The following is a 23,497-nucleotide window of genomic DNA, read 5'->3' on the forward strand; positions in this document are numbered from 1 at the left end:
GTCATTTAGGGACCGGGCGCGGTGGCTCAAGCCTGTAATCCCAACACTTTGGAAGGCCGAGGCGGGTGGATCACGAGGTCAGGAGATCGAGACCATCCTGGCTAACACGGTGAAACCCCGTCTCTAATAAAAAAATACAAAAAATAAGCCGGGCACGGTGGCAGGCGCCTGTAGTCCCAGCTACTCGGGAGGCTGAGGCAGGAGAATGGCGTGAACCCGGGAGGCGGAGCTTGCAGTGAGCCGAGATCGAGCCACTGCACTCCAGCCTGGGCGACAGAGCGAGACTGCGTCTCAAAAAAAAAAAAGTAGTCATTTATTGTAGTTCAAAGAATATTTAACCTGTCATTTCCTATTATGTCGTTTTCTTTTACTTGAAAGGTTGGCCTGCTTCACTCATGAAACTTTTAAGAAACTAACAAAGATGTGCATGTTTGATTTTTTTTTTTTTCTAACTGTTGCACCATTTTATTGTACCTACATTGTTGCCTTTTTTTTTTTTTTTACCTTACTCCAAATCTTAATCAACTTATTAAAGTTTCTCCTCAGCAACTTTTTTTTTTCCTTTTTTTTCCTTTTTTTTCTTTTTCTCTTTAAAACCAACTGCATGTATCAGTGGCTTTATTGCTATCATCCTTGAACCTGAAATTATAGTTAAGCTTACATTCTTTTAGTGTTCTGAGAAATAACTGTCGTTTTTTAGATAATTTCCTCAGAATATTTCACTGAAAAGAAAAAGTAGAATTTTACTTTATTTCTTACCATCACATGTTGCTTTTTTTAAAGTAAGCTTTCCTTCCTCACTTTCCTTACAGTACTACTAATCCTTCCTGTATTCTTCTGTCACAGAACCATTCACTTGAAGGGATCTCCATATTATTCTTAGGGAATAGGTCTTGGCACACATCATTATTTTGGTTAAAGGAGAAACGAAGACTAGAGACACTTAGGGAAACCCTCAAGGTGCGCAGATCCCTCTCACTCCCCTTCATCCTTGTCTCTTTCCTGGGCTGATGGAATGTATAGATTGAAAAAGCTTTCCCAATGACTGTTTTCAAAATATAGTCCATAAAAGATTTATTTAGGTCATTTTATCTCATACAAGAGTAAATCAGTACTCTGCAAATTTCTCATCTTTATTAGGATTTAGTGTGGTTGTGCCATTAGATAATTCAGCCTTATGAAAAATGCATTTTTCCCCTCTTCCTAGGTGGAGAAAGTCTTAGTCTTAAGAGAAAGAACTTTTTTTAAAGGATTACTTGAAAGCAATATTATTTGTGATCTACTAGCGTTGCTTAATTTTTTCAACTTGTAAAATGTCACCTTTGTTGAAGACAATAGTTGCTATCTTTATACAAAGTGAAATTAGCATAACATTTAAAAATGCTTTTTGGAAAAAAAATTTTTGAAGTGAAGATATGTTTTATATGCATTGAGTATTCTTTAAAATGCTTGAGAGTAGTGTTTCAGATTTCAGATATTTTGAATTTTGTAATATTTGCATTATACTTTCCTATCCAGCAGCCTAATTTGAAATGTGAAATGCTCCAATGAGCATTTCCTTTGAGCATGATATCAGTGCTCAAAATGTTTCAGATTTTGACCTAGGCTTGTTGGTGTGCATCTGTAGTCCCAGCTACTCAGGAGGCTGATGCAAGATCGCTTGAGCCCAGGAGTTTGAGGCTGTAGTGCATGATGATCGTGCCTGTAAATAGCCACTGCATTCCAGCCTGGGCAACATAATAAGACTCCATTTGTTAAACAGACAAACAAAAAAGTTTCAGATTTTGTAGCATTTTGGATTGTAGATATCCAAAATGAGAGGTAACTCAACGTATACTAACTAGCTTGCTGAAATTTTTTTTAATTAAATTTTTTGCCTCTTATATTTCAGGTTGAACAGTTAACAAATCATCTGAAGGAAAAAACAGACAAATGCAATGAGCTTTTGCTCTCTAAAGAGCAGCTTCAAAGGGATATACAGGAAAGGAATGAAGAAATAGAGAAACTGGAGTTCAGAGTAAGAGAACTGGAGCAGGCGCTACTTGTGAGTGCAGATACTTTTCAAAAGGTGTGGCATTTTATTTGGGCTAACTTTATTAAGTGTTTTAATGAAGAATGCTCTTAAATTAATTTGTCAACTTCTTATAGGTATTATTACATAATATGTTTATGTCTCTGTTGACATCATAACCATTTCTGTTTGTTCTTATTTCCAAATGTTGCTTGCATGTCAGTCCTGAGAAGGGAAGAGTTTTTTGTTGTTGTTGTTGTTTTGTTTTTTTGAGACCTAGTTTCGCTCTTGTTGCCCAGTGTGGAGTGCAATGGTGCAACCTCAGCTCACCACTACCTCCGCCTCCTCAGTTCAAGTGATTGTTCTGCCTCAGCCTCCCAAGTTGCTGGGATTACAGGCATGAGCCACCACACCCAGCTGATTTTGTATTTTTAGTAGAGATGGGGTTTCTTCATTTTGGTCAGGCTGGCCTTAAACTCCCAACCTCAGGTGATCCACCTGCCTCAGCTTCCCAAGTTCCAGGATTACAGGCTTGAGCCACTGTGCCTGACCAACTTTTTAATTATTCGCTAATTAGAAGTACACTTTCTACTTCTAATTGGAGAAACAGGATTGCTGCTTCTCAAAAAAAACAAAACAAAACAAAAAAACTAGATAATCAGGATTTAGTTTATGAAATTTTGAGAAAATTTTTACATATTTAAAGGTAGAGGACCGAAAACAGTTTGGAGCTGTAGAAGCTAAACCAGAATTGTCCCTAGAAGTACAACTGCAGGCTGAGCGAGATGCCATAGACAGAAAGGAAAAAGAGGTAAGGAGTTTATTTTTAAATGACACAGTGTGGTTTGAATTATTTTAAATCAGTTACCTTGAAAATATTATTTGAACTGAATGGAGTTTATGATCTAAAACCACAGTCGAGGCTGTTTGTCAGCTCAGTGCCAAAACTGACCTTGAACAAGGCAGTAAACATGTGAGTAAGCTGATGGGAAAGAAGAGTGCTCCAGATGGAATAGCCAGTGTAAAGGCCTCGAAGCAGGATGAAGTTCGGAGGAACAGGAAGAAGGCCAACTTAGCAGGCCTGTAGAGGGTGGAGAGACATAGTAGTGTTAGGACAAAAGGCAATATCCGTTTTCTCATAACCATAGAATAGATACTGAATTATTGCTGCTTTGCTGTGTGGTTTTTTTTATTATTATTATATTGCCCCGGGAGATTATAGTGCTATTTTACAATATACAGAATATGTTCTTAAAACAAAAGAGTAATAGTAAATTTCTTTAATAGTAAAACAATTATATAAAGTTCTCCTTTGTTTCTCTGCCCCTTCTTCCAAAAAACTAAAACTTTACTTTCAGAACAGTGGTAACTTCAGCTTCCTAATGTATAACTTACTTAAGCCTTTGTCTACAAATAGTTTTTTAAAAACATGTCCTACTCTACATTGTCTAGCTATATCTTATCATTTAAAATGTTTAAAATTTTTTAAATTACATTTTTGTCTCTAATATTCTCAGGACACTTACTATATTTTAACAAATAGTTATGAACTTAAGCTGCTTTGAAAAATATAAGAATGATTTCGATATCAGCTAAAACTGTAGCTCAGAAAACTTGTAGATTAGAGGAGAAAAAAGGCATCTATGTAAGTGACTATAGTTGAAATCATTTCCATAAGAAGGATTATTTTCTCACTATCACATAATACTGAGTAATGTTTATCTGAGAGGCTCTTATTTATTTTGATTTTTGATTTTTTTGTGGGAGGTGGGGAGCACTTTTGTTTATATGTAACTATTTCTGTGTTTCATAGAGTTAATATTTAAAGATTTCCCTTAAACTGAGTAAAGTAATTATATGTTACCTAAAAAGACAGACCTTCTAAACTGTACCCAAAGCAATGATAGTTGACTGTGGATAGTTGATTAACCTTACTGATTTTATATTTTTATTATCTTTTGAATATAATATAGCACTGTTATCTTGAATTAAGTATCTAATAACTGTCTACCTTTTACTCAGAATCAGAGTTGTTCAAAACTATGAGAAACTTTAGAGGGCATCTGTCAACTGACTAATGTTTTTTACAGATAAGGAGAGAAGCAGTCAATGAGTAAGTGGTTAAACTGACAGCTGACCCTAATAACAGTAACAAGTACTTTATCAAAACCCATTCACCTGCCGGTAACTGGAGACTGAGAGACAGGAATATAGAGTTAAAATGTCTTTTATTGAAAATAACCTCTTAAGCATTTTTTCCCCAGAAACTAGGCAAATGCTTTTAGATATCTGATGGAGTATAAAAATAAGATGTCCCTATGTATCATGGTATTTGAGATACTTTACTCTGAGAGCCTAAATTTGTATAAAACACTTTTGAAGTTTATTAGAAATTTAGAAATGCAGGATGAATAAAAAGAGAAGAAAACTGCAAAAGAAAGGAGTTTTAGAATTATAGGAGGAGGTAGTAAATGGGGAAAGGATTAGAAGGATTTTAGAAAAAGATACATTCAATAGGTTTTAGCTCTTTGTAGAGCTAATGAGATCTAGCTTACAGTTCACAATAATAAATAATAATAGTTAATTTTGTTGGCCTCTGTAATTAGACAGTACTAAGTATTTTAAATGCCCTTTTACCATTAATACTTACACTCTTCCCCAGGACAGGCTCTGTTTTCTCCATTTTACAGATGTGTAAACTAAGCCTTAAGAGAGGTTAAATAACTTGATCATGGTCACACCTTAAGTGGTTGAAAAGGAGTTCCACTCAGATTTCTGTGAGTCTGAAGCCCTTGTGATACTATACTGCCAAAGCATTGGGGCCTGTTTTGTCTTGTTGGTGAGAAGTATTAAAGACTGCCATTCAACATTTAGTGAGCTCTTAATGTACGTGTAGCACCAGTATCCAATTGTAAAACCAGCACTGGACATCAAGGAATCTACTGTGTAATTAAGGAGACATATGTACATTTGAAAGAGATAAAAATACTTTTTAAAAAAGAAAACAGGCCAGGCGTGGTGGCTCACGTCTGTAATCCCAGCACTTTGCGAGGCTGAGGCGGGCGGATCACTAGGTCAGGAGATCGAGACCATCCTGGCTAACACAGTGAAAGCCCATCTCTACTAAAAATACAAACGAACAAACAAACAAAGCCAGGCGTGGTGGTGGGCGCCTATAGTCCCAGCTACTTGAGAGGCCAAAGCAGGAGAATGGTGTGAACCCGGGAGGTGGAGCTTGCAGTGAGCCAAGATCCTGTCACTGCACTCCAGCCTCGGTGACAGAGCGAGACTCCGTCTCAAAAAAAAAAAAAGAAAACAAAAATAGATGCAAATTAATCCAAATATTAATTTCAATTATTGGATAAATTAAACAAGATTAAAACAAATATTTACCAGCCTCTGTTTTTAAATCTTAATGTTCTTCTGGTTGTGGGTGGTTGTAGGCTCAATAATAAGAGAGCCTCCTGGTGCTAAACTAGAGGCTGACTGAACAAGAGGAAAGAATGTCCCATAGTGTCATTTGGGGGACTTGAAGTCTCTGATATGATGCCTGAACTTCAGCTACTTAGAATAGGAAAGTTAGTGCTTTAGACCAGTGCATTTCAAACTTCAATGCACATGCGAATCACCCAGGGATCTTGTTAAAACACAAGTCTTATACAAAAATTAACTCCAGACAGATTAAAGACTAAGACCTAAAACCATAAAAACCCTAGAAGAAAACCTAGACAATACCATTCAGGACATAGGCATGGGCAAAGACTTCATGACTTAAAAACCAAAGCAATGACAACAAAAGCCAAAATTGACAAATGGGATCCAATTAAATGAAAGAGCTTCTGCACAGCAAAAGAAACTATCATCAGAATGAACAGGCAACCTACCGAATGGGAGAGAATTTTTGCAGTCTATCCGTCTGACAAAGGGCTAATATCCAGAATCTATGAAGAACTTAAACAAATTTACAAGAAAAAAACAACCCCATCAAAAAGTGGACAAAGGATATGAACAGATACTTCTCAAAAGAAGACGTTTGTGTGACCAACAAACATATGAAGAAAAGCTCATCATCACTGGTCATTAGAGAAATGCAAATCAAAACCACAATGAGATACCATCTCATGCCAGTTAGAATGGTGATCATTAAAGAGGAAACAACAGATGCTGGAGAGGATGTGGAGAAATAGGAACGCCTTTACACTGTTGGTGGGAGTGTAAATTAGTTCAACCATTGTAGAAGACAGTGTGGCGATTCCTCAAGGATCTAGAACCAGAAATACCTTTTGACCCAGCAATGCCATTACTGGGTATATACCCAAAGGATTATAAATCATTCTACTATAAAGACACATGCACACACATGTTTATTGCAGCACTGTTCACGATAGCAAAGACTTGGAACCAACTCAAATGCCCATCAATGATAGACTGGATAAAGAAAGTGTGGCACATATACACCATGGAATACTATGCAGCCATAAAAAAGGATGGGTTCATGTCCTTTGCAGGGACATGGATGAAGCTGGAAACCATCATTCTCAGCAAACTAACATGGGAACAGAAAACCAAACACCACATGTTCTCACTCATAAGTGGGAGCTGAACAATGAGAACACATGGACAGAGAGAGAGGAACATCAGACACTGGGGCCTTTCAGGTGGTGAGGGGCTAAGGAGGGGATAGCATTAGGAGAAATACCTAATGTAGATGACAGATTGATGGGTGCAGGAAACCACGATGGCACATGTATACCTATGTAATAAACCTGTGCATCCTGCACATGTATCCCAGAACTTAAAGTATAATTTTTTTAAAAAGATTAAAAAGGAATATATAATAGAGTTCATTTCCTATCTGATTACTGTAAAACAATAAAATGAGTCAAAAGTTAAAAAAATAAAATAAAACACAAGTCTGGGGTGTGACATGGCATTTTGCACACCCAACATGCTCCCACATGATGCCAACTCTACTGCTCTTAAGACCACACTTTGAATAGCAAGGCTTCATGTCACAAAGTTAACAGTTTGGTCATAAACTGTTGTATAAAAAAAGGAAATTTCATATGAGGTAGGGCAGCAATTTGAACTTAAATAACTATTTATGTGTTGATTTTAAAATAATACCTTGTCATCAGAGTAGTTATAGAAATGTAGGAATAGTTGTAAGTACTATGTGAGATCACTTTGAAGAAGATATAATCATTACAGTTTCCAACAACCTGATAATTATTTATGTTCAGTCATTAAATGTATTTCAGTGTCTACTGAGTTTAATAACCAGTGTTACAGAAAAATTTTTAAGTGTAAGTCTTAGACATTAGTTATTAGAAGCAGGATAAGTGATAGTTTAGAGTGGAAGATTCAGAGATAAATTCCCAGGTTCGAAAGCTGGCTTCTCCACATACTTACCATGTGGCCTCAAAGCAAATTACTCCTCTCTGTGACGTCCATCCTCATCTCTAAAATGGGGATACTCAGAACAGATCTCATAAGGTTGTTACAGGGTTTTAAGAAATAATACATATAAAGCACTTTGTACAGTGCTTAGCAGTAAACTCTTTACAAGTGATGGCTATTACTACTAGTATTGATACTGTTTAGGAAATACTAAGCTAACTGGTTTTTAAGGATTTGTCAGTGTTCAGATATGGTTCTCAGTATGTGATTTGTTAGTGTGTAATCAGCGATGCCCTCTTTCAGTTTCTAAGGCAGTAAATGATTTATAGGCTGCTTTCTGAGCCACTTGTCACTAAGTGCTGCTGAGGACAGGCTCTGTTGCCTTAGATAACAGAGATGCTCCTGCATCTTAGTTTGCTTTTTGATCAGCAGTTTTGATCATGAGGTAAATACACATTTGGAAATCATTCATTCACTTTGTATTAAGTAGCAACAAACCAGTGAGCTAAATGAATATTACTGTCATCAACCAAAACCAATTTTTAAACATAAAAATAACTGAAGGGGGCCAGCCCCTCCACACCTGTGGGTATTTCTCATCAGGTGGGACGAGAGACTGAGAAAAGAAAGAAGACACAGAGACAAAGTATAGAGAAACAACAATGGGCCCAGGGGACCAGTGCTCAGCATACAGAGGACCCACGCCGGCACTGGTCTCTGAGTTCCCTTAGTATTTATTGATCGCTATCTCTACTATCTCGATGAGGGGATGTGGCAGGACTATAGGGTAATGGTGGGGAGAGGGTCAGCAGGAAAACGTGTGAGCAAAGGTCTCTGTGTCATAAATAAGTTTAAGGAAAGGTGCTGTGCCTTGATGTGCATGTAGTCCAGATTTATGTTTGACTTTACACAAGCGCCTCAGTGCAGTAAAGAGCAGTATTGCCGCCAGCATGTCTCACGTCCAGCCATAAGGCGGTTTTCTCCTATCTCAGTAAATAGAATGTATGATCGGATTTTATACCAAGACATTCCATTCCCAGGGACAAGCAGGAGACAGATGCCTTCCTCTTATCTCAACTGCAAAGAGGCCTTCCTCTTTCACTAATCTTCTTCAGCACAGACCCTACATGGGTGTCGGGCTGGGGAATCATCAGGTCTTTCCCTTCCCACAAGGCTGTATCTCAGGCTGTCTCAGTGGGGAGAAACCTTGGACAATACCCAGGCTTTCTTGGGCAGAGGTCCCTGCAGCTTTCCGCAGTGCATTGTGTCCCTGGGTACTCGAGCCTGGAGAATGGCGATGAGTTTTACCAAGCATACTGCCTGCAAACACATTTTTAACAAAGCACATCCTGCACAGCCCTAAATCCGTTAAACCTTGAGTCAACACAGCACATGCTTCTGCAAGCACAGGGTTGGGGCTAGCGTTACAGATTAACAGCATCTCAAGGCAGAAGAATTTTTCTTAGTACAGAACAAAATGGAGTTTCTTTTGTCTTCTTCTTTCTACATAGACACAGTAACAGTCTGATCTCTCTCTTTCCCCTACAAATAACTAATTCTTAATATTCATCATTCATTTCAGTCTCTAACCATCAAAAAGCAGTTGCTTTACCATTATTGATAATCCATCCTCAAAATGATTAAATAAATTTCTGTTGTCCTACCTATAGGAGCTATCTAATTTTCTCCTGAATTGTGTAATTCATTTTCTCTAAGGTTTTTGTAAATCAGACCTAAGGATCTCTTGGTCTTAGTTTCTATCTTGGCTTCCTTCTGCTTAACAAGCCACATGGCAGCCAGGCCTTTTAGTGAGTTAATTAGATATTTTTGGACTACATTCAGTCTTATACGGTGGCTAACAAAACAATTCTACAGCTTTTCTAGGCCTTTTGATAGCAAATAAATGTAACATAAACTAAGATTTAATATGTGGATTCTTTCCCTTCCTCCTATGACTCCTTTCTGCTTCAGGAGAAGATACTTACATAGGAAATGGCTCCTTTTATCCTTTCTCAGAAGGTTTCCTCTCTGCTTTACATAGGATAGTTTAAGGGTGGCCAGTTTGAGCATGTCTAGGAACCACACAGGTAACACAGGTTATACCTGGCTTAGAAAAACCACATTCTTTTATTCTTATGACTCATGTTTTAAGCATGCATACTTTGTAAAGCAAATATAACACTCTTCATTTTATCTTGATAAATAAACATTTGTATAAACATCTTTTCTCTTTTGATAATTTTGATATTAAAGATTACAAACTTAGAAGAGCAATTAGAACAGTTTAGAGAAGAACTGGAAAATAAGAATGAAGAAGTTCAACAATTACATATGCAATTAGAAATACAGAAAAAGGAATCTACTACCCGCCTACAAGAACTTGAACAAGAAAACAAATTATTTAAGGTAATTAGTTTAAAAAAACTTTTATCTGTAAATAAGTCATAGTTTCAGTCCTATATTGCTTTATTATTATTATTATTTTTTTTTTTTTTTTTTGAGACTGAGTCTCACTCTGTTACCCAGGCTGGAGTGCAATGATGTGATCTCGGCTCATTGCAAGCTCTGCCTCCCAGGTTCAAGCGATTCTCCTGCCTCAGCCTCCCGAGTAACTGGGACTACAGGCGTGTGCCACCATGCCCGGCTAATTTTTGTATTTTCAGTAGAGATGGGGTTTCTCCATGTTAGCCAGGACACTCTTGATCTCCTGACCTCATGATCTGCCTGCCTTGGCCTCCCAAAGTGCTGGGATTACAGGCGTGAGCCACCACACCTGGTCCCTATATTGCTTTATTAAGCATTTGGTAAATCCAGCTGTTAAATAATACTCAACAGATGGACATTAACAGGTAGACACATTTGCATAGAACTTATTTTCAGCCCAACCTGAACATTTGAATTCATCATAAGTGAAAATTTTGGGATCATTTATCAAAATAGTTTAAGAATTATTGATTTACAATAACCATATGGTATCTCTGATTGTATTCATTTGTACATTATAGGCTCTGTTTTCTTTTGTAATTATGTTCTGAAAATGATGTGTAATGATTATTCCAACTGTGATAATTATTTTTGTTCCTAGGATGACATGGAGAAACTGGGACTTGCCATAAAGGAATCTGATGCTGTGTCTACTCAAGACCAACATGTACTATTTGGGAAATTTGCCCAAATAATACAGGAAAAAGAGGTAGAAATTGACCAATTAAATGAACAAATTATGAAACTCCAGCAGCAACTTAAAATTACGACAGATAACAAGGTATACTCATTTAAAATTGATTATGAAATTAATATGAGCCAGAGTTTTAAAGGGCTAAATGGTTATAATGTTGCTCTCCATTGAATTTAAAAAACAAACCAATTTTATTTTATTCTATTTCATTTATTTTGAGACGGCGTCTCACTCTGTCACCCAGGCTGAAGTCCAGTGGCACAACCTCGACTCACTACAACCTCCGCCTCCTAGGTTCAAGCGATTCTCCTGCCTCAGCCTCCCGAGTAGCTGGGATTACAGGCACCCACCACCCCACCTGGCTAATTTTTGTATTTTTAATAGAGATGGGGTTTCACCATGTTGACCAGGCTGATCTCTAACTCCTGATGTCAGGTGATCCACCCACCTCAGCCTCCCAAAGTGCTGGGATTACAGGCATGAGCCACCACACCTGGCCCACTTCTCTTTTAATTCATTAATTTTAATTTATTAAGATACATTGGTGGCCAGGCACAGTGGCTCACACCTGTAATCTTTATACTTTAGGAAGCCTAGGTGGGCGAATTGCTTGGGCCCAGGAGTTCAAGACCAGCCTGGGCAACATGGTGAAACTTTGTCTCTACAAAAAATATGAAAATTAACTGGACATGGTGGCATACCACCTGTAGTCCCAGCTGCCGTGAGCCATGATCATGCCACTGCACTCCAGCCTGAGTGACAGAGTGAGACCCTGTCTCAAAAAGAAAAAAAAAAAAGCAAAGACACATTGGCTTAATAATTTATATGTATTTTTCTCCCCTCCTAATATTGTCATAGGATTTTAATGTTTTTCAGAAAGGCTCTGTGACTTAGATTTTATCATATTATTCTAACCAAATCTATTATAAATTCTAATATTTAATATGAGTTAAGTAAGGTAATTACCTTTGGTCCCATCGGTTGTAGCCTTTATTTCCTTACTTCATCCTTTTCCATTAAGAAGTATTGATATTGACTATTTTCCTAATAGGGAATCAGCAACTAAAAGCTTATATTACTTTATACTTAACAGAACTTTCTGGGCCTTGTTTGATATGATGGGGCAGATATTGGTCTATAATGAAATTAAGGTAGTATGTCTGAGAAGTAGTATATTATTTTTGTGTGTGATCATCTCTTTGAGGTACTGCCCTAAAATAAAGTAAAATTTTCAAAATATAAATACATATATATTATGTATGTTACCTTTTTCATTAATAGGTTATTGAAGAAAAAAATGAACTGATAAGGGATCTTGAAACCCAGATAGAATGTTTGATGAGTGATCAAGAATGTGTGAAGAGAAATAGAGAAGAAGAAATAGAGCAGCTCAATGAAGTGATTGAAAAACTTCAACAGGAATTGGCAAATATTGGACAGAAGACACTAGTGGATGCTCATTCCCTCCCAGAAGAAGCAGACAGTTTAAAACATCAATTGGATATGGTTATAGCTGAAAAGCTGGCTTTGGAACAGCAAGTAGAAACCACTAATGAAGAAATGACCTTCACGAAAAATATACTTAAAGAAACCAATTTTAAAATGAATCAGCTAACACAGGAATTATTCAGCTTAAAGAGAGAACGTGAAAGTATGGAAAAGATTCAAAGTATACCAGGGAAAAGTGTTAACATGGCCATAGATGATCTGAGCAAAGACAAACCTGAACTGGAAGTAGTCCTTACAGAGGATGCTCTTAAATCCTTAGAAAATCAGACATACCTCAAATCTTTTGAAGAAAATGGCAAAGGTTCCATAATTAATTTGGAAACAAGGTTGCTACAACTTGAGAGCACTGTTAGTGCAAAGGACTTAGAACTTACCCAGTGTTATAAACAAATAAAAGACATGCAAGAACAAGGCCAGTCTGAAATAGAAGTGCTTCAAAAGAAGATTCTAAATCTACAGAAAATACTTGAAGAAAAAGTGGCTGCTGCTCTTGTGAGTCAAATCCAACTTGAGGCAGTTCAGGAATATGCAAAGTTCTGTCAAGATAATCAAACAATTTCATCAGAACCTGAAAGAACAAATATTCAGAATTTAAATCAACTAAGAGAAGATGAGTCAGGGTCAAATATATCAGCATTAACCTTGAGAATATCAGAATTAGAAAGCCAGCTTGTTGAAATGCATACTAGTTTGATTTTAGGAAAAGAACAAGTAGAAATTGCAGAAAAAAATGTTTTAGAAAAAGAAAAGAAGCTGCTAGAACTACAGAAGCTATTGGAGGGCAATGAGAAAAAACAGGGAGGGAAAGAAAGGAAAAGAAGCCCTCAAGATTTTGAAGTTCTCAAGGTTGGTTTTGTATTTGATTATTTTCACTTAAGTACTCCTAAGTTAATTGCTAATTTACTGAATATGGTGTTCTGTTTACATCTAGCAATTTATACAAAAGGATTTTTATAAAAATATACCACTTATAAAAAATACGCTGTTGTTAAAAGAAAAACTAGGCTGGGTGCGGTGGCTCACGCCTGTAATCCCAGCACTTTGGGAGGCAGAGGTGGGTGGATCACCAGGTCAGGAGGTCGAGACCATCCTGGCTAACACGGTGAAACCCCATCTCTACTAAAAATACAAAAAATTAGCCGGGCATGGTGATGGGCATCTGTAGTCACAGTTACTCAGGAGGCTGAGGCAGGAGAATGGCGTGAACCCAGGAGGCAGAGCTTGCATGAGCCAAGATCGCGCCACTGCACTCCAGCCTGAGCAACAGAGCAAAACTCCATCTCAAAAAAAAAAAAAAAAAGAAAAGAAAAACTAGACAAACTAAATTTACGAGAGTTTATTTGAACAAAAAAGGATTCATGAATTGGGTAGCACTCAGAACCAGAGGAGTTTCACGAATCTCTTTTGTGCAACAGTGGCCGGTGAATATTTATAGACAGAACTACCAAATAAAGTACAGTTACAGCTAGGTGTTTGCCTTATTTGGACCTGGTCTGCTCAGTTGACTGCTTGTCATTCGCTAAGAGTAGCTGTTTATTATACTCCTAAGATAATGTTTTCCATTTACATACTCCTAAGTTAGGTTTACGTACTCCTAAGTTAGGTTGCAATTCCTTACATAGGAACTCAAGATACAGAGAGAGCCTCAGGCCAAATTTAACTTAACATTGTGTAGTCATATTATTATCACTAAAATAATGGATACAGACTGTATTTTGTAATCTTCAAATGTGATGTTTATTTCATGAACATCATCATTAAATGGAGCAGTCAGAAGAAACTAAGAAACATTAACTTTAGCAAATGTCCTCTAGGACTTGTGGGGATTTTTTTCTTAATTTCCTTCTAATATGCATGTTATGTTATCATTCCTTTTAAGTAATAATAAGTATGAAAATATATTAGGATTGACAAAGAATGCAGACTTTACAGAAAAAATCTATTATTTAATAACATCTACTGAATTAATGTGTGGGTGACATATTTTACAAATTTTTTTTTTTTTTCTTGAGACAGAGTCTTGCTCTGTTGCCCAGGCTGGAGTGCAGTGGTGTGACGTCAGCTCACTGCAGCCTCCACCTCCTGGGTTTCCAGCGATTCTCCTGCCTCAGCCTCCCAGGTGGCTGGGATTACAGACATGCCACACCACACCAGGCTAAATTTTTTTTGTATTTTTTTTTTTTTTTTTTTAGTAGAGACAAAGTTTCTGCATGTTAGCCAGGCTGGTCTCAAATTCCTGGCCTCAACTGATCCGCCTGCCTCAGCCTCCCAAAGTGCTAGGATTACAGGTGTTAGCCACCACGCCCGGCCAACTTTTACAAATTTTATACCTGATAATAGATTTCATCTGTTTTAAGTAAAAATGCATAGTTGACCTCTGTAAGTTTACTTATGTGAAGATCTGAAATCATAGTTCTCTATTATAGTTAGGATAAGAGCTTTTTTTCCCTCCAAATTCTCACCTTATAAATTTATAACTTTGAGTAGCAGAACTTCAGTCTTCTCTAAACACCAGGAGATTAACTGATAAATCACAATTATTTAATTATATAATGTATTTTGCAAAGAATAATAATTACCTGGCTTTTTCCTCCTTCATTGGAACTAAATTACTCTAAGTTATAAATAATTAAAATAGTAATATAACTTTCTTTTTTTTTTTGGAGACAGAGTCTTACTCTGTTGCCCAGGCTGAAGTGTAGTGGCACGGTTTGACTCACTGCAACCTCTCCCTCCTGAGCAGCTGGGACTACAGGCATGCACTACCACACCTGGCTAATTTTTGTATTTTTTGTAGAGACAGTTTTGCCATGTTGAGGCCAGTAGACTGGCCTCGAACTCCTGACCTCAAGTGATCTACCTGTCTCAGCCTCTCAAAGTGCTGGGGTTACAGGCATGAGTCATCATGCCTGGCCTAAAATAGTAATACTTTCCATGTATGAGTTCTAAGAAATATCTTAGTTACACTTGGTTTCTTTTGACAAAAGTGCTATAAATATGAAGAACTTTTTGAATGGTAATAAAGAATATTTTCACTAATAATTTATAAATTTTTCGGATGTATATGAATGACATTATTTGCCTTTTATTCCCAGAAAATCATTCTTTTTTTGTTTGTTTGTTTTGTTTTGTTTTACATTCTCTTTTTTTTTTTTCTTTTTTTTTTTATATTATTATACTTTAAGTTCTAGGGTACATGTGCATAACGTGCAGGTTTGTTACATATGTATACTTGTGCCATGTTGCTGTGCTGCACCCATCAACAAGAAGAAAATCATTATCTCAAGAATATAAGATGATGGTTCTGAAAAAGCTTCTGTGTTTTTGGAAAGAGCATTGATTTGTTGCAACTCCTTTTATCTGTAGGCAGTCATTCTTTGGGTAGTTTTATTAGAATGTATAAGTGCCTTGAATTTAGCTGTATTTTTTTAAAAGTATGTGTTTCTTATGTTTTCCGCTGTCATTCAGACAACTACTGAGCTATTTCATAGCAATGAGGAAAGTGGATTTTTAAATGAACTCGAGGCTCTTAGAGCTGAATCGGTGGCTACTAAAGCAGAACTTACCGGTTATAAAGAAAAGACTGAAAAACTTCAAGGAGAGCTTTTGGTAAGATAAGTAACATACCTCCTAATTCACTCATTTCTACCTATCTTAATTGCATTTCAAAGTATATACTCATCTGTAGCAAATCAAGCTCCATAACTTAAAAACTAGATAAAAAGTATTTTGTGGATTTGATGAAAACTTTCATTGTTGTAAATTTCTTTACCAACATCTTCTTGCTTGGTTTTCCTGGGGATCTTTGTTAGGAGGATACTTTTCATTTCCATTCTGTTAATGAAGGAGTAGAAAGTTGTTAAAGAGGACTGTGTATCCCATGAGAACCAAAAGTAGAAGCTGATAAAATTATTTCACTTTTATAGTAATCTATGACCATACATACATACAAATATATATATGTAAACTATGAGTGTTTCTAAAATGTTTTTCCTACTACTCTGAGGAAAATGAACATATAATCATGAATTACATTCCTCCCACCCCCTTTAAATTCTGCATTTAATATGGAAAGATTTGAACTGAATGCCCTACTGTTCTATTCATTATGTTTTAGATAAAAGAAACAAATATGGCATCTCTTCAAAAAGACTTAAGCCAAGTTAGGGATCACCTCGCAGAGGCAAAAGAGAAATTGTCCATTTTAGAAAAAGAAGATAAGACTGCGGTACAAGAAAACAAAAAGGCCTGCATGTTCGAGCCACTTCCTGTAAAACTGAGTAAAAGCATTGCATCCCAGACAGATGGGACTCTGAAGGTCAATAGCAGCAATCAGACTCCACAAATTCTTGTTAAGAATGCAGGAATACAAATTGATTTACAGAGTGAATGTTCCTCAGAAGAAGTTACTGAAATAATCAGTCAGTTTACTGAAAAAATTGAGAAGATGCAAGAACTACATGCTGCTGAAATTTTGGACATGGAATCCAGACATATTTCAGAAACTGAAACCTTAAAGAGGGAACACTATGTTGCTGTTCAGTTACTGAAAGAGGAATGTGGTACCTTAAAGGCAGTGATACAGCGTCTGAGAAGTAAAGAGGTATTTGGTTTCTATAATATTGTTCTTCAACATTGTGTGCTTTTTAAAAAAAAAAATCATTTAAATTAATTCATTTTGTAGATGACAAACCAAAATGCAACTCATTAAGGCACTTGATCTTTCTAAGTAGGTATATTATCAAGGCAAGTTTTTAACTCCTTGTACAGTATTCCTTTTTTAAAATTTTTATTTATTTATTTTTCTTTTATTATACTTTAAGTTCTGAGATACACGTGCAGGATGTGCAGGTTTGTTACATAGGTATACACGTGCCATGGTGGTTTGCTGCACCCATCAACCCGTCGTCTACATTAAGTATTTCTCCTAATGCTATCCCTCCCCTAGCCCCCATGCCCCGAGAGGCCCTGGTGTGTGATGTTCCCCTCCCTGTGTCCATGTGTTCTCATTGTTTAACTCCCACTTATGAGTGAGAACATGTGGTGTTTGGTTTTCTGTTCTTGTGTTAGTCTGCTGAGAATGATGGTTTCCAGCTTCATCCATGTCCCTGCAAATGACATGAACTCATCCTTTTTTATGGCTGCATAGTATTCCATGGTGTATATGTGCTACATTTTCTTTATCTAGTTTATCACTGATGGGCATTTGGGTTGGTTCCAACATTGTGTGCTTTTAAAAGAAAATGAGAAAACTTAGGGCAGTCTCTTCCTTACGATACTATCACAATTTTAATAGTTTTGAACTTTTTTAAATTTAAAGAGGTTTTAGTTTTAAAATTTTTTAAATCTTTCCATTGTGTAGAGTTAAATAATATATGATGTTCCTTTATGGATTTGGAACATGTTATCATTCCTTAATTCACGAATATCTCTTCTTATGGTAATATTCATGAAGAAACAGACTTGTTTTAAAAAACCATGAATAGTTTCATTTATTATGAAAGGTGTGACAGATTTGATTACAGCATGAGAAACCAGCAAAATAATTCAGCGTATTCTATTTTTATTAAAGCAAAAAATATATGTATTTTTTTTTGTTTTCTCTAATTAGGGATCCGCAATTCCTGAGTTAACACATTCTGATGCTTACCAGACTAGAGAAATATGCTCCAGTGGTAAGTTTTATAAATATCTGTAATGTTTGTAGTATTTGTTTAAGAAATATTGGTTTTTTGGGGACATGGGGGTTGATTTTTTTTTTTTTTTAAACAGCAAATGATTTTCTTTATTTTAGATTCTGGATCAGACTGGGGTCAGGGAATTTATCTTACACACAGTCAAGGATTTGACACAGCATCAGAAGGCCAAGGAGAAGAGAGTGAAAGTGCAACAGATTCCTTTCCAAAGAAAATAAAGGTACTAAAAGATAGATACCTTTTATTAACTCAGCCAGTGTTGTTTCTATGTTGAACATAGCACTTCATTAGAAGTTATGTGGTGGGATCGTTTCTGAAGAGAGAATTGCATAGCTAGAAGGAACCTGAGAGATCTATTTTATTTCCATATTTCACAGATAATAAAGTAAGAGATTTAATGATGATATGTATGAAGACTTTTTTCTTAATAATTCTTATTCCTGATGTTTTCATTTGCCAGAATTTTTAAAGTAGTCTTAAAGAGTAGAAGTTATATCCCATGTATTTATTTTGGTCAAATCAGTGGCTTATCAGTAAACCTAGGAAGAGTACATTAGCCAAACAGAAGGAACTTAGAGATGAGAGCTATGGAAGGTCATAGGCCATCTGCTGGAGTTGGCTTACCTCTCCACAGGAAGAAGGCATTCAGTAATGTTGAGCTGGAGTTTTCTCTCTGCAAGCTATCTTGCTTAAAATTTATTTCTCTTTGTATGTCTAATTTTTCAGTCTGTGAAGAAGTTGTCATAATTCTGGCTTTTGGGTTTTGGTTTCTAGGGATTACTGAGGGCTGTCCATAATGAAGGCATGCAGGTGCTTTCTCTCACTGAGTCTCCCTATAATGATGGAGAGGACCATTCTATTCAGCAGATTTCAGAATCTTGGCTAGAAGAGAGAAAAGCTTACCTCAGTACAATCTCATCTCTGAAGGATTTAATTACCAAAATGCAACTACAAAGAGAAGCTGAGGTACCCAAAGAATACTACACATCTAAATCGTTTTATGTATTATTTTAACAATAATAATACATTATAAATTATCTTTTATACATATTTTTGCATGAATAACTATATATATTTTCACACTTGAAACTCTGCCAGGAACAGTGCCTCACGCCTGTAATCCCAGCACTTTGGGAGGCCGAGGTGGGCGGATCACTTGAGGTCAGGAGTTCAAGACCAGCCTGGCTAACGTGTTGAAACCCATCTCTATTGAAAATATAAAAATTAGCCAGGCGTGGTGGTGGGTGCCTGTAATCCCAGCTACTCGGGAGACTGAGGCAGGAGAATCACTTAAATCTGGGAGGTGGAGGTTGCAGTGAGCCGAGATCGTGCCACTGTACTCCAGCCTGAGCAACAGAGTGAGACTGTCTCAAAAAGAAAAAAAAAAAGAGAAGAAGTACACATGCTCCTAGACTTTTAATTATTTTTCTTTGTAGATTAATATTTTTAGAATGTTTTGAAAATATGCTTATTTGAAAACTAACTTTGGTTATATGTACTTTGCTAGGTTTATGATAGTTCTCAATCTCATGAGAGCTTCTCAGACTGGCGAGGTGAACTACTGCTTGCCCTTCAACAAGTTTTCTTAGAAGAGCGTAGTGTTTTACTAGCGGCATTTCGGACGGAGCTGACAGCTCTAGGTACTACAGATGCAGTTGGCTTACTAAACTGTTTGGAACAGAGAATTCAAGAACAGGTATAATGAAACTTCATTTTAAACAACACTTTAATAGAAGTAAGGAAATGACTATTAATTTTAGAGTCTTAATTTAAGTATGAAGGTTAAGATTTTAATAGGATCCACTATGAATATTTTTTTTTAATTATTGTAACTGTTTTAACATGTTAGAAAGTAAGAAAGACTGAAAGTTAAAGAGCTGATTTTCTAACCTAGGAAATTAGAAAAAGAGCAACAAAATAATCCCAAACTAATTTGAGAGTAAATTCTCATTATTTGCACTGGTTATGTTCTATAAAGTTGCTCTGAACATTGAACAGTCATTGCTTCTAAGGGAAATACAAGGTTAGGTTCCTGTAAGCCTTTGGTCACAACATTTTCATCAATCAGTACATAACTTTGTCTATATGTGATTCTATTTTAAGACATCTTATTTACTGTATATTATTGATTGATTAACCTTAAACACCACCAACAGCACTATAACTCATGCCTGAAAAAAACTTGTCTGACACATATATTTTCTCCTTAAGGCACATCGCAGCCTTCTCATACTTAGGAACACCATAAAGCACTTCAGCACTACTTTTGGGGGCCATTCTAAACAGTGAAATCACAAATAAAAAGCACAAAAATTTGAAACATCACTAAATACTCTGTAAAAAGGGCATTTGACTTTAGCTGGGGACATCCACATTGGACCATTTAAATTTTCTGCTGCTCTATGCATTTCTGTGAAAGACCATGAAAGCAACACAACAATGAATTTAGGAGTTACAAATACATTTTAGTGAGAAGGCAAATCTGCAAATATGGAATCAGAATAATGAGGATTCCCTTTAATGAAGAAAAAGGCGTCAATAGATACATTGTTACAATAAGATAAAATGTTAAAAGTTGGACATTTGAACTTTTCTGAAGAATTGGTTAAGCAAAATGATAAAGCACACATTTTTAAAGTTAGGAATGAACTGAAGATATAGTTGAGATATAAAAATGATAGAATATTATGAATAATTTCATGAGAATAAACAAACACCTGGGTGAAATGGACAGATTTCCTAAAAAAAAAAAAAAATCACTTATGAAAACTCTTTCATTAAGAAACAGAAAACCTCCAAAGACCTATTACTAGTAACAGAATCAAATCAATAGTTAAAAATCTACTATAATACTTAACACCCAGATCTTGTTTTTTAATATATTCTCCACTGAAAAGAACTAGGACTTCCTGCAGAACTGGTGATTTTAGGGATGGATCAGGGAAAGTACAAGGTGAGCCTGGAACATCTTGTTTTGCTGACAAGTAAGGAATTGTTCAAAGAATAAAGGGAACATGTCGAAAGGTCACAGAAGCCAGCTTAAAGGAGCTCCAACTGGCCAAATTCTAGAAAAATTTAAACATTATACTAAATGATAGTAACAAATTATAAGCCAAAGAGTGAAAGAAGAACTCATGAGACCATACTGATATAAATAAATAAATATATAAATATATAAATAAGTAAATAGTATTACCATGGAATGACAGCTAGTAAATGTAGAAGGAACAATGAAAGGAAATTACCCTTTATTAAACACTATATTATTAAATCACTCTTTATTAAACACTATTCAAGTAATAGTTTGCAATGGGTGCTAAAATTATTGTGAAAAGGTTTGATAAGAAACTGTATTTACATAATCTCAAAGTAAATCCCCAGAAAATATTATTTAATTACCAGGGAAAACCAGTAACTTTGCAGTGGAGAAACCTTGCAGATACCACCTTAACCAAGTGATCAGAATGACTATTACCAGTAATGGAATAGACATCATACAGTTCCTAATATGAAGGGCACAGTGCCACTTTCACAGTATTTTTGTCAAATGAATATTCATAGTCCACTCTTGGGGAAATGTCAGACCAAAACAAATTGAGAACACTACATCTATCAAAATAAAAAATAGTGACACCAAGTACTGGTGAGGAAGAAAAGAAACTGTCTCATACATTGCTGGTAGGATTGTAAAATGGGAGGGCAATAGCCAAAAACTGGAAACATCCTAAATGTCCTTTGACAGAAGAATGGATGGACAAACTGTGGTACATCCATACAATGAAATATTACTCAGCAATTAAAAAGAAACAAACTGTTTATGCCTGCAACCATTTGTATGCTATATAATGCTCTTAAAATGACAAAATTATAGTAATAAAGATCAGTGGTTGACAGGGTTTAGGGTTAGGGAGAGAGTATGACTATAGAGGGGTTTCTTTGTGATGATAAAACAGTTGGTATTCTGATGGTAGTGGTGGTTACACGAACCTGTCTGTACCTATGATCAAATTTTGTAGAATTACACACCAGGAAAATTAATGACTGCATGTGAACACTAATGAAATCTGAATAAGCCCTATAGTTTAGTATTGTACTAATACCATTTTCCTGGTTTTGATAATATACTATGGTAATGCAAGATGGTATCACTGGGAAAAGCTGGCTAACAGATACATGGGAACTTTAGCTTAAATTAATCAAAATAAAAAGTGTTTTAAAATTGAGGAACATACAACAAAATAGCCTGTAGTCTTCAAAAATTCAAAGTCATGAAAGACAAAGAAAGACTTAGGAATATCACTTTTTTTCTTTTTGCTGTGAAGCACATTTCACAAAATTTGAATGGGCTCTGTACATCACATAATAGTATTGTAGTAATGTTAATTCTACTTTCGCTAATTGTAGTTATGTATGTAAAGAATGTTCTTGTTTTAAGGAAATACAGTCTCGTATTTAGAGGTAAAGGAGCATTTGTCTGCAGCATATCCTCATACATTTTGGAAAGGAAAAATAAGAAAAATTTTTTAAAAAGAAAATTTTAGTATGTGTGTTCCATTCATTCTTCTTCAGATTTCTTGGTTGTTAATTGTATTGCCTTTACATCTCTCGTCACTTGATGTTTACCTTCCTTTGTTACAGGGTGTTGAATATCAAGCAGCTATGGAATACCTGCAGAAAGCAGATAGAAGGAGTTTGTTATCTGAAATTCAGGCACTGCATGCACAAATGAATGGCAGGAAAATTACTCTGAAAAGAGAACAAGAGAATGAGAAATCAAGCCAAGGTATGTTGTATGACAAGCTCGTATGGTTACATAAATAGGTGAAAAGATTTCACTTTGTTTTCTTTCTTATTATTATTAAGTTAAAACATATTTTCTCAGTCACATTTCCTTCTCATTCTCATAATGTTAAGGATACAATCTATATTAATTACTCTAGGATCTAATTGGTTGTAGACAGCTATGTTGACTTTAAAATAAACTGCTATTCCCCTAATCAGGTTAAGCCCATTGGGTTCATTCTTTTTCTTTATTTTAGAGCTGTATGTTAAGAAAACAGTCTTTCCAGTCATAAAACGGAAAATACTCTTTCGAGGAAAATCCACCGTGCATATAACTAATTCCTTTTTAATCCTTTTTAAAAAATTGTGAGCCATAACATACAGAAAATTACAAATTGCAAATATGCCTTATGACACATTATTAAATGAGTATCTATGGAAACATCACCCATGTGAATATAGCCAGTATCCCGAAAGCCCCTTCTCCCAAGCATATGCTCCTCTGAGTAACTTAGAGGTAATCATAGTTCTGATTTTTCTTTAGTTTTACTACCTATTTATATATTCCTAAAACATGTAAGTTTCAAGTTTTTCCTGTTCTTGAACTTTATCAATCTGTATGTGTTTTTTATCTTGTTTCTTTCACCTCTCTGTAACATTCTTCCAACATTCCTCCAAGTTACTGCATTTTTCAAGTTACTGCATTCTTCCAAATTAGTAGTAGAACATTCTTCCAAGTTACTGCATTTATCTCTAGTTCATTCATCCTTGTTACTCCATAACTCTGTAACCCTGTGTAGGGCCAGGCGCAGTGGCTCACACCTGTAATCCCAGCACTTTGGGAGGCTGACATGGGTGGATCACGAGGTCAGGAGTTCAAGACCTGCCTGGCCAAGGTGGTGAAACCCCGTCTCTATTAAA

General features: G+C 36.0%; 1 protein-coding gene across 16 annotated transcripts in view; it reads left to right on the forward strand.

Annotated features, from left to right (window-relative positions):
* The window catches only part of AKAP9 (A-kinase anchoring protein 9), a 171,522-nt gene that overhangs the window by 128,394 nt on the left and 19,631 nt on the right, over nucleotides 1–23,497 (forward strand). For 14 of the 16 annotated variants that reach the window (XM_050782816.1, XM_050782819.1, XM_050782824.1 and 11 more), the window contains 12 exons: nucleotides 1,892–2,068; nucleotides 2,718–2,822; nucleotides 9,665–9,817; nucleotides 10,497–10,676; nucleotides 11,871–12,944; nucleotides 15,567–15,707; nucleotides 16,216–16,701; nucleotides 17,710–17,773; nucleotides 17,893–18,014; nucleotides 18,569–18,760; nucleotides 19,302–19,490; nucleotides 22,433–22,577. In XM_050782816.1, the coding sequence (XP_050638773.1) occupies nucleotides 1,892–2,068; nucleotides 2,718–2,822; nucleotides 9,665–9,817; nucleotides 10,497–10,676; nucleotides 11,871–12,944; nucleotides 15,567–15,707; nucleotides 16,216–16,701; nucleotides 17,710–17,773; nucleotides 17,893–18,014; nucleotides 18,569–18,760; nucleotides 19,302–19,490; nucleotides 22,433–22,577 (3,028 nt within the window). The remainder of the gene's footprint in view (nucleotides 1–1,891; nucleotides 2,069–2,717; nucleotides 2,823–9,664; nucleotides 9,818–10,496; nucleotides 10,677–11,870; nucleotides 12,945–15,566; nucleotides 15,708–16,215; nucleotides 16,702–17,709; nucleotides 17,774–17,892; nucleotides 18,015–18,568; nucleotides 18,761–19,301; nucleotides 19,491–22,432; nucleotides 22,578–23,497) is intronic. The other 2 variants (XM_050782825.1, XM_050782823.1) reach the window with 2 other exon arrangements.

Source organism: Macaca thibetana, chromosome 3, assembly GCF_024542745.1.
Source record: "Macaca thibetana thibetana isolate TM-01 chromosome 3, ASM2454274v1, whole genome shotgun sequence".
In the NCBI taxonomy this organism is placed as follows: domain Eukaryota; kingdom Metazoa; phylum Chordata; class Mammalia; order Primates; family Cercopithecidae; genus Macaca; species Macaca thibetana.